The sequence below is a fragment of the Tamandua tetradactyla genome, chromosome 1 (assembly GCF_023851605.1).
Source record: "Tamandua tetradactyla isolate mTamTet1 chromosome 1, mTamTet1.pri, whole genome shotgun sequence".
NCBI lineage: Eukaryota > Metazoa > Chordata > Mammalia > Pilosa > Myrmecophagidae > Tamandua > Tamandua tetradactyla.
Window position 1 is genome coordinate 132,406,859 of NC_135327.1, and position 12,337 is coordinate 132,419,195.

At 34.9% G+C, this 12,337-nt stretch overlaps 2 protein-coding genes across 2 annotated transcripts in view; both read left to right on the forward strand.

Moving 5' to 3' along the window:
• The window catches only part of LOC143681366 (semaphorin-3D-like), a 137,842-nt gene extending 136,848 nt beyond the window's left edge, over window positions 1–994 (forward strand). The window contains exon 12 of the mRNA XM_077158359.1: window positions 725–994. Within this exon, the coding sequence (XP_077014474.1) occupies window positions 725–994 (270 nt within the window). The remainder of the gene's footprint in view (window positions 1–724) is intronic.
• Window positions 995–3,233: 2,239 nt separating this feature from the next.
• LOC143681373 (semaphorin-3D-like) lies at window positions 3,234–8,088 on the forward strand. The gene is made up of 3 exons (XM_077158364.1): window positions 3,234–3,395; window positions 5,217–5,258; window positions 7,927–8,088. Exons 1-3 carry the CDS (start codon window positions 3,357–3,359, stop codon window positions 8,086–8,088), a joined length of 243 nt encoding a protein of 80 aa, XP_077014479.1. The 5' UTR covers window positions 3,234–3,356.
• The last annotated feature ends 4,249 nt before the right edge of the window (window positions 8,089–12,337 follow it).

Genomic DNA, 12,337 nt, shown 5'->3' on the forward strand with positions numbered 1-12,337 from the left:
ATCCCTCTCTTTTTTCATGTTCTCTGGATAAAAGCCACATCAAATTCATTTAATATGTACTACATGTTCATTAGTTTGAACATTTAATGTATAACCACCAGGGGGCAGGCTTTGCTAACTATTGAATTAGTGAGCTCTTGAAGGCACAAAAGGCAGTTTTAGGCGCAAGTAGAAAAATTCCCTGAGGGTTTCTTCACAAATCCTTTAGGGGAAAAGCTCTTGAATTAAATGTTCATAGTATAGTTTTCCACATCACTTATAAATAGCTAGATAATTACAACTTCAAACTAATAAAGATCTTTCAAAAGATTTTTATGACCTGTTGATTTGTACCTTTTCATTTTTAATAAATATGATTTTAACTTAAAACAGAAATCTTAATTTACTGAAAGGAAATTGAAAATAATGATTTCCGCTATGTTCCTATGTTTAAAGATCAGTTTTCTTAAAAGTTATTTTATGTTAAATTTCATAAGAAACAATAATCTAAGTTCACTGGGGACATTTAGAAAATACAGATACAATTTAGAATATTTTTGAGAGACAAAACTGCCTTGAAATGTATTGGAAGTACATACACTGCCTTCATTTACAAGTACATCCGACTCCAGAGTGATGGCAGTAACTGTCCATTCCTTTAATATTACCAGTAATAGGCCTTAAAAACTGTATCAGAAGGAAGTTTCTCTAAAATGTCTTTACTCCCCTCTGCATTTCTTCTCAGTGTCCAAGCAAAACCTATGACCCCTTGATTAAATCCACCTGGGATTTTCCAGATGACGTCATCAGTTTCATAAAGCGGCACCCTGTGATGTACGAGGCGGTGTACCCGGTAGCAGGAGAACCGACGTTCAAGCGCGTGGACGTGGATTACAGACTGACGCAGGTGGTGGTGGACCACGTCGTCGCGGAGGACGGGCAGTACATGTCATGTTTCTTGGCACAGGTCCGCGCTAACGAGATTATGCCTTCTTTCAAAAGAATGTTCCGTTAACAAAGAAAACAGACATTTAGAAAACACTTCTCGTAATCGTTAGCTAACCCCTAATCAGTACTTCATTAAATTGCAAAGCATACACTCTTAATTGATAATTCCACATATCGCAAACCTTTTTTTTAGCAGTTTCAGATTACAAAATATATTTGCATATTATGACTGAGATGTGTCTACCCTAGATAGAGTGCTCAGTACATATTTGTTTAATGACTATGGACTAAAAATAAAAAAGCAGGGCGGTGCACCCATTCTTTATTTTCAAACTTCATATTTCTTTTTCCCTACAGAGGTAAGTGATAAGCCCTATCTCAAAGGATCCCTCACCTAGTTTTGAGAACTGCCGACTTACTTGACTTCAGATAATTTTTGAAAAAGTAAAACATGATTGTGTAAAGATCTATTGGTAGAAACTTCTTGAAGATTATTTTTCCCTGTATTTGAATTTTGCACATTAAGTGAAATCTCGTTTTTAGAACCTGTTTTGTTTTTTTTTTTTGTCTGCCAACTCAATAATTATAATTTTTTTTTCCAGACAGAGACATATGCTTATTTGCTGATTCTCAAATACCAGGAAAGTTATTATCTAATATGTTATTTCGATTCTAGTGACAGTATAGAGAGCATGTAGCATTAAAATAAAAGCATTGCATCATTCTGGATAATGTTACATGGATCAAGCATTGCATAAAGCAATGGGAATTAATAAGTTTTCAAGAAACTCACTTTTTATTGGAGTAGGTTTTGGGGACTGCAAAACAATTTTTTTTGGGGGGGTGCATGGTCTGGGAATCAAACCCAGGTCTCCCACATGTAAGGTGTGCATTCTAGCAACACCTGTGCACCCCAAAACAATTTTTAAATAATCTTATTTTGAAAGTATGTTGGTTTCAAAGAAGTTAGATTTATTGATGTGTTGGGTGTCAGATGCAGAGGTCTGTAGAGAAAACAATACTTGTCGAATGCATTATATTATAAATGGCAATACTGAGGCCCAAGAGAAGTTATGTTCCCAAGAATTTGGAATGGTTACTAAAGGGTGAAAACTTGAATTTCTGAATTTGTCACTACTTCCACTGAGTTTGTCTTTTCCTTTGAACTGATCACCTTTCAAAGCTCATTCCAACAGATTAGTGTCGGAAAAGCTATATAGCCACTAGGTGGTACTCCCTAACTTTTACTGAGAAAATTGTAGAGCTGCTAAAAAAGAAAGAGATGATAATGAAATATAATAAGAAGAAGATAGATCACTGATAGGTAGGTAGGTAGGTAGCTAGACATTTTTAATTTTGACATTTGGAAAAATATATTTAATATTTTTCAAGGATGTCAGAGTTAAATAATCCAGACTATTTTGTATAAGCATAATCATTACCGTGTTAAGTCAAAATACAACACCTATTCTGGAAAGATTAAAAACATCTATCTATACATATATTTTTTTACATGGGCTGGCACTGGGAATCGAACCCTGGTCTCCGGCACAGCAGGTGGGAACCCTGCCACTGAGCCGCAGTTGCCCACCCAAAAACATCTATTTTGTATAAATTAATTTCAAGTGAGAATTTTTACTTTTTCTAAAAAGTTCCTTTGATCAGCTTTTTGTAATTGTATGCCACCTTGTGCAACTGCAACATAAAATGCTGTACTTAAGACATCTTTCCTAAATGCCAATTTTGGGCTTACATTTTCATCCTTGTTAATTCTTTAAGTCAAACAAATAATTTTGAACAAAAGTTCAGTTTAAAGCCCATTATATATATATTTATTTATGAAAATACATTTGAAAAATGGGCTATGGTTTCTCTTCATTTTCAAGGATGTATCATCTATTTTTAACATTATTAGAAGAGTATATGTCTGGCCTTTCATAGTGAGTTAGATATCAATATATGAATAAATATTTCTTACACTGAATAATGTTCATACACACACATATAAAAATAGAGGAAGAATTCATTTTACTCTATTTTAACATTTTCAATCAAGTTCCAAAAACTTTGTTCCATCTTTCTTAGCATTTTGGTCAATATTTAAATGAGACACGTATATATCTATTATTAGGAATATGCTCCGTGTATGGGTCTTTTAACATCATCTGGATAAGTATGTGTTTATTAGCTAAAAGCTATACTATTTCAGAAGGCGAAACTCATATACATTGCATTTCACTTCTTGCATGCTTTATTTAATTGGATTTCTTGAAGACTTTTTAAAAAAGTGAAGGGAGTAATAGGAAGATTGCACAGAATATGCTTACAACTAAATATTGAAATAGAAACAGTAGGTTCATGGGTTATGTATTTTTTCAGACATTGGGACGGTCTTAAAAGTTGTCAGCATTTCAAAGGAAAAGTGGAATATGGAAGAGGTAGTGCTGGAGGAGTTGCAGATTTTCAAGGTAAGACTCAAGCCAGAGTTCTGGGAGAAAAGATGATGAAACTGAGTATTCCTTGATAGAGAGCACATTTGTTTTAATCCACCATCACTTTTCCTGGAAAAGTCTTTGAAATTGACTCCTTTATTTTTCTTTCCTGTAAGCAATGGAAAAAAGTTATAAAAGCATCTTAGAACAGGACCTGCCTTCCTGTATAGATACCACTGAATTTAGTGCTCCTGGGACTACCCCGCATTACTGCATTTTCCAAGCATACCGTCAGAAAAATTGTCACATTAGATAAAAGCCTGAGGTCTCTTTTACTATCCAGATGCTTTCCTACTTTATAAATTTTACTTTTAAACTATGCCCAATTGAATTTGAGAAAACTGGAAGAGTGTATAAATCATGCATCCTGACCTTTTTGTAAGGAAGTAAAAAAAATTGGTTGCATAATAGTAATTCTTTATGTGTGCTATATTTATCTCACCCTCCAAAAGTGTTCATGGATATCAAAGAATTGTTCTCCAAGTTTTAGAAATGTCTTGTTCACAAGTAAATTTGAAATGAATTTCAATTTAAAATTAAGATTAGAAATAAAATCGTATTTCTTAGAAGAGCTTTTAAAAATATCTTGTGACTTTTTGTGTGTGGATGAGACAGTTTATTTTTAAAATGAGCTGTTTCCATGTAAACTTCTATTGCTTTCAAAAAAGTAGAGGGACTCAAGTTAATTAACTTGCTGGGTTCCACTGGATCCTGTTTACATTGGGATGATAATAGTGGTCAAGAAGTTAACAAGAACAAGACCTGCTATCTGGCATCTACCAAAAACAAAAACCCTGTGTGGTTCCTCAGGGAAATGTCCCTAAAAATGCAAACCCAAAGGCCTAAAATAAGGCCACACAGCAGAGACAGGTTCACTGCAGAGAATCTCATTCAGGTTCTTAGACAGTGGTCAAGAGGCATTGTTTGGATTTCACTGTTAAGATTTAATATGGTCACATTTCTTTAGTTCATAACCACAAAAATGATCTGATAGAACTTTCTAACTTTAAACTTATCTTTCATATATTGTTCTTAAATCATTGGCATCTGCTCTGTTTGTCCATCTGTAAATTACTTGCTGGTGTGAAGTGACTAAGATAGCAAAACAGATGCAGATAGATTGATGACAGAAAGATAGATGGATGGATAGATGGATGGATAGGTAGTTAGGTAGGTAGGTAGGTCAGTAGGTAGGTAGATTTGAAACACTTTAAAAACATTCCATCCTTAATAATTTTGTAACTTTTGTGTTCATGCTCCTGATTTTATCTTGCATGCATAGATTTCATGCATTGGCCCTGTTTCATATCGTGAAATCGCGTCTATCAGTATTGTATAGTGTTCCATAAAGAACTTGGTCTTTCGCAAGGAGCACTATAACTTTTCAGAACGTTACTGCGTGAACAAGTTTTTGAACCACAGAGATAAGTAAGAGCAGAAAGAAGTAATAAATAATTATGGAGATATTCTTGTCAACACTCATTTAAATTATATGGAAGCAGTTAAGATAAGCAGATTTCCTTCTGGGTACCTGGGAACAATTTTAGTGCAGAGTGTTCCCATATATTAAGGTAACTTTCTTTAGCAGGGTACTTTGAAATAACTATTTCGATTGTTTATGCTACAGTAGAATCAGTATACATTGGGAAGAAATAGCAAAGTATAAGATCCTTTTTCTTCCCTATATCAGGATTTTGAAATTTTCTTCAATAATCTATGGTTCAATAGAACAACATATTATTTAATATAAAAACCTGTTAATGATTATCTTTACTAACATTTGGCTTCTATTTTCAGTACTCATCAGCCATTTTGAACATGGAGTTGTCTCTGAAGCAGGTAATTTCTAATTATCATATGAAAACTAACCACAAAAACAAAATGTTGCTTGAATCAAAGTTCTTTTTAGAGAAGATCTTTTGAAATTAGAAGTTGTATTATAAATGATGTAAAAAGCTTTGGATTATTTGTTTTAGTTTTAATTGGTCGGAGACCATTATTTCCAATTTGTTTTGGGAGAGGTGGAACCAGATTTCTTTAATTAAATAATACATTCAGTCCTTTCTTTAGCTCTTGAAAATGGAGCTCTTTTCTAGTCTTGTGAGGGTGTCTTTTGGTCAAAGTGATAGTATACCCCATAGAATATTAGTCATAACCCATTAAAAGAGTTTTTTATCTGGGCGTCCAGGAGTTAGATATGGACTGTAGTGGCAGACAGCCCTCGTGTCAACCTCCAGTTCCACCATTTAATTTCTGACTTGCAAAAATTTCCCCAACAGTGAAATTGGAATAATAATATTCCCCCTCATAATATTTTTATGACTTTCAATAGGATGCTATATGCAAAGTTCTTAATTGGAGAGCTGGCATTAGTAAATATTAATTGCATGTAGCTAATTATAACAATGATAATAATAAATAATATTATTTCGCAGTTTCCTGGTATGACATTCTATAGCCGAACTGATTCAGGAGATTCATATTTGCATTACCATTTCTATATGCACCCAAAAGTTTAAGAAAGTTATGTGATAATATGTTCAACATTAAGGTGTGACTAAAATTGTCTTAATCTACCCCTGCCTGTTACAACACTGCAGTTATGAGGGAAAAGATCTAAATAGGTTTTTTCCTTCAGATCATTTATGCAGGATCTTAAATGGAACGGAGTTGGCAAAATCAGTCTAAAATATCCTTACCCACATACGTATATATATATATATATATATATAAACACGCATGCCTCCCTTGGTACTTAACCAGGTTATCTATCACTTTTCAGTTTTCATTCCTTTGTTCATTCAGCATTACTTCTTGAAGGCCTACAACTGAGTTAAAAGGTACAGATATGGAATGAATGACAGTCTTTAACCTCTAGGAGCTCATGGTGATACTGAGAGACAAAGAAGCATTCTAACAGTGCAGGGAAGTATGTATAAGGGAGACAGAGGAGAGAAACTAGCCTTAAAGGGAGAGGAGAGGCAGGGGAAGAGAGCTGAGAGAAGAGATAAAACTTGAGCCATGAAGGATGTCGTAGTTATCTAAATATATACAAAGAGGGGTGGAATGGGGAATATATGTCAAGTAAAAGGACAGAATATTTGCAGAGGTGTGAGGACTGAGAGAACATAGCTTATTCTAATAAGTTTGTGTACAATCAGAGCAAAAAGGTATCTGTGTGATCAAGGGGAAAGGAAGGTAAGAATGAATCTGGAAAAGCAAGCCAGAACAAGATTAGGAACATCCTTATGTGTCCTTATATGTCCTACTAAGAAGTTTAGATTTTATCTTAAGGGCAATGGAAACCTTTAAATATTTTAAGCAGAAGGGTGTCATGATAAGATATTCCTTTTAAAAAGATCAGTCTGATGGCAGGGTGGAAGATGGATTGAGCCCTGGGAAGGAGGTGAGGGGAGCTAGAAAAAAAAGGCTAAAGTGGGGCAAAATAGGACACTTAGAAGTAATCCAGGGAAGAAAGATAAAGACCCAAACAAAGGCAATGGCAGTGGAGAGGGAGAAGAGGAAACAGATTAGAGAGTTCTATAAGAAATAATGGAAAAGACAAGCTGACAGATTGAATATGAAGAAATGAACAGTCGACAACTCCCAGATTTCTGTCTTGGGTGAATGGATGGATGCGATGTCTGTAAGGACATGGGGGAAGAGGAGTAGATTTAGGGGAATCATTCTGTTCACATTTGATTGCTGCCTTCTAGATACTCTTGAGTCTGTACAATAAGAAAGATAAAAAAAAATGAGATTAGAAAAGAAAGTAAGCCAATAGTTGATGCAAAGAAAGAAATCATCAAAGGAGATGGAAGGGTCACCCATACACACACTCAAACAAATACATATGGGGAGTAGCTCATTATTTTCAAGACTTATTTTTGAAATGTAATTTTATTTGCTCGATTTTAGGGTTCCTGCAGCCCTTCATTTGTGATACGACATCCCTCTATCCTCTTCAATACTTTCTTCACATGGTACCAAATACCTTCTCTCCCACTTACAAATCATTCCCCTTCAGGGATCAGCACTTCATTAACAAGTGAATAGTTAAAACCACAGGCCAATTTTATACATCTCTTTTCAGTCACCTTACATCTAAGAAGCCATGGAAGAGGAAGACCATACGTTTTGTGTATAGCATCTGTGCTTGATATAATCTACCAAAGTATATTTTCAACTATCAGGAAAGAATTTGACATCTTAATTCTTCAGTCTAGCAGCTGTTTTTGACCTGCTTAAATTACTGCCACAGTTACTCTAGCTCTACAGAATGCTGTCCATTTCAGAATCCACATCTTCAAACCATTGTACCTCAAACCTATCAGTGGTAGAAGTGATTGGCTTATTTCATTCTTCATTATGTTTCTTTATAAGTGATTACAACAGGCAGGACACCCAGGAAGAAAGAGTAGACCGATTACATGATATTCGAGAAAGGGAAGTTCTTCAGACAAGTCTAAAAGATGCTTCTAATTCATTTGTTTTGCCTAATTTGCAGCAACAATTGTACATTGGTTCCCGAGATGGATTGGTTCAACTCTCCTTACACAGATGTAACACTTATGGGAAAGCTTGTGCAGACTGTTGCCTTGCCAGAGACCCCTACTGTGCCTGGGATGGAAATGCATGTTCTCGATATGCACCTACTTCAAAAAGGTAGAAGCCCATGGAGGCTTCCTTTCTAGACCATGAACATCTCACTTGAATGCCTTACTTATAGTCCAAAATATATTAGAATACATGGTCTGTTTTAGGAATATAAAAATACTGATTTATGTTTTTGCCTAAAAACTAAAATTTGAAGGAGATAAAATGAAATGTTCTGAAATCCCAATAATGGAACTTAATACATTCTGATAAATGGTTTATTTTTTCACCTTTTGTATATATCAAACACCATTAAAAGTTTGTTTTTATTTATTACTTTATTCTTCCTATATCTTCTCTTTAATAGGTATACACTCACACCTCCAGTTCTGCAAATCTATGAATATTTGTGGGTTAATACAGCCTACAATACATCCTATTGATTTTCCCTGCAATCTTATTTTTACTCTAATAACTGCTGATTGGTCAGTTTCTGTTGCATAGATATTTCCTGGTTGTTTGTAATTTTTTGCTATATGTGCTTGAAAAAAATAACACTATTTTGAGCCCAGCTTGGAATTTCTTTTTTGAGGGGGCGGTGGGTGGTACATGGTCTGGGAATCGAACCTGGTCTCCCACATGGAAGGTGCACATTCTGCCACTGAACCACCCGTGCACTCCAGCTTGGGATTTATTCTACAGATTTGCAAAAGTGTCACTAAGTTTTATTTCCGAGGATGTCCATTGCAACACTCTGTACTTGCCAAATAGCTGGAAACAACCTGAATGCCTATTTCCTAAAGAATTGTTTAAAGTACATTTTCCTATAGGGAATATATCAGCACATTTTGGAGGATATTTTTAAATCTTTAGGTCTTTATGAACCAAATAAGATAACAGGCATGTTCATTTTAGTTCTACTACCACAAGCTCTTTTTCCTTCATGGAATTTTTCTGATGTGTCAAATCTCAAAATCTGGGGAATTAGGAATTGATTGTATAGTGCAAAAGCAAATATAACTTAATATTAAGAAATGTTTTATTTACTTAAATCCTCTGAAGTAAATGTAAATGGTTAGATACCATGATTACAAGTTGAAAGTAAAAATATCACCAGCATTATGGTTTTTGGTGGAGAATATGCTCATTATCGTGGCTCTTTGGGGAATGCTTTTCTAGAGGCCAAAACCAAGAATGCTCATTAGTTGGTAATAAACCTGCAGTTTGACAAATTGACCTTGTTCCTTATGAAGCCAAGGCTTAAAAACATTTTTGACATTAAGTACCTCATACTATCATAATTTCATTCCTTGCGTATGACCCAAACTATATCCCTGATATTGTAGACAGGCCATTGTGCTGTTTTGCCTTGCTCATCACAGTGTCTGTGTGAGCCGAAACGTGTGCAGAATGGATGAATCTTGTACCGGATTGTACAAGCCAGTCAACATCATCCTTAAGGAACAAATTAGATATTGCAAAAGGTGTACTGTACTTCTGTGATCGCAGAAGTGGCAACATAAAATTATCGAAGCCTATGAAAATTTTATTAAGAATGTCAGACTTTTAAAACTAAGATGTAGCAGATTTTTTTCCTTTCTTTATTCAGTAGTTACTCATAGCTGAAAGTGTCCATCATTACCTGTCTGGGAATATCTTCAATGGTTGGGAATCCATTATTTATTAAATACCTTCAGTGTTTGAGAATCCATTACCCATTGAGGCAGTCCCCATTCAGTCCTTGGCAGTTCTGGTTTTTTTATGCCAAAGATGAACTATAGATCAATATAGGGAGAAATTTCTAACTCTACTCATTAACAAATGTTCTAGCTGTGTCTTTCAGAACAAGATGAATTACTTTTCATTACTTTCCTTGTATGACAAATGCTGACATTTTTCTCCATTAGCCCTCTTTCCAATCTAAACATAAACTGTTGGTCAGTGGCTTCCTACGTACAACAGGTTCAAATCCTTTCCCCATCCTGGTAGAGAACCTTTGGATAGTCTCCATTTTGTTACTAACCTTTACAAGCCTGGCACCCAAAGTTAGAATGATCCTATTGAATGAAGACCCACTATGAGAACAAATCATAAAAAAATAGGTTTTGCTTCCTTTGACAACAGGAAAGAACATCTTTTTTTGAAATAATAAGAAAATATTTTTCATCAGAGTCATAATGACCTTAGTAAGAGTTCAAATGTTGGGACTTCATGATACTGGAAGCAGGGAAAGTAGGTATGTGATGATTCCAGTGAGCCAGGATCCACTGGTGGTGGGACCCAGATGATAGCAATGAAGGAAGAGAAAAGTGGAAGAATGACGGATATATTTTTGCAGTAGAGCCAGCAGAGGATTTCTGGTGGATTAGATGTAGTATGTAAAACAAAAAAAGCCTTAGAATGTTTTCACGTTCTAAGATGTCAACCACGGGAAGGTTATAGTTGACATTTATAGATATGCGGGGGCACAGAGGAGAAGAATGTTTGGGGAAAATCTGAAAATGAGTGAGCAATTCAAGTGGAGAAGTAAAGAAAGAAGTTGAATATATAATCCAGAAAGACATACAAGCTGCAGATATAAAATCATAAACTATCAGTAGATAGATTTCTTTAAGTCATGAGAACAGACATGGGCACTTAAAGTACAGTTATACATACAAAGGAGGCATAATACCTGATTTCTAGGCACTATAATGTTTGGAGATTTTGGAGATGAGGAGAAATAAGCAAAGGATGCAGAGAAAAAGCAGCTAGTGAATTAGAAGAATAGTGCTGGAAGTCAAGTGAAAAAAATGTTTTGGGAAGAAAAATGTGATTGATTTCTGGCAATAGATCAAATTAAAAATCAAAATTGATCATTGGATCTAGTATCATGTGGTTTATTGATGACAAGATATTTCTCAGTGGAACTGTTGAGGTGACTGACTACCTAATTGAAGTCATTTTAATACATGATTGGAAGAGACAAATTAGAGAGAACAATGGGACTTGATAATCAATAATGATTGTCCATAATGAATATAAATTTAAGGAGAGGAGAAAAATAGTGCAGTACCTAGAGGAGAATGAAGTAAGTGGAGATTTGTTTTTCCTTTTAAATTGAAAAAATATATGTCTTTATTAAATGCCATTGAGAATTATCTGATAAGGGGGGTGATAGGTGGTGTTAATGACACAAAGAGTGAGAAGACAATTGCCAGAGTGATGTATTTACATGCTTAAAGAGTGAGAGGGAATGGAAGCACATGCAGAAATGAAAAGGTTGGCTCTAGGACAATGAGAATTTTATTCATATTAATAGGAAGTAAAAAGCAAAGTATACAGATATGGATACACAGAATTGGCGGTTATGGAATTATCATTTTGTTGATGTTCTCTTCTAATTACTTGAATTTTCTTAGTGACATAGGGAATCAGGTGAAAAATTGAGAATGAGGACTGAAGTCTCACACAAAAAGGAAAAAATGTGCACAAGTTATCTAGGATGGTGGAAATATGAGTGGAAAAGAAAAAAGATTGCTAGACCTCCCATTTGAGCTTGAGATCTAGTATTTAAATAAGGACAAATCAATGTGGCTGCATATTTTCCTTGAGCCATGTTCAGCTTTGAACTTGGAAATATGGAGTTGGTGAAACTTTAGATTTAACCAGGGCTCTGATTATATAAAGAGAGGGCAATGAAGGAAAGCGTAACAAGTCAATTTCAGGGGCTTCAATTATTTGCATCAAAACTGACTGCCAAATGGCCTATATCAGCAGCTAACAGAATCTTATCCTTGTTTCTGCCTGACAATATGGTTACCATTTTTTTGGCTCTTTTTTAATTCCCTAATCTATATCTTTTCAGCAACTTTCGATTTTAGATGTCATACCTGGGTCAGGAAACTTTCTCAGGATTATTGGCCCCTGAGTCCCATATAACTTCTTTAAATCAATATATTTTGTTTTTAAGTGGATTATTTTGTGTCTCTGTGGCAAAATTCAAAATTGCAAGCATATTACAGTGAAAAGTTTTCCCCATGCCCCATTTCCCATCCAACCTAGAAAGTTTTACCCATACTGTATGTATAATCACTCTCATTAATGTAAAACTATGATTTGATTATATTTGTTTTATTTTCAAGAAGGCCCATATAAACTTTTACAGAAACTGACGTTGTAGCTGAATGAAAAATCATTGTACTGAAATCAACCTCCCTTCCTATTAGTTGAATTCCACCCTTTCTGATTATATTAATTTCCTAGGGCTGCTGAAACAAATAACAACAAACTGAGTGAGTTAAAACAACAGAAATTGATTGCTTCATGATTCTGAACCCAAA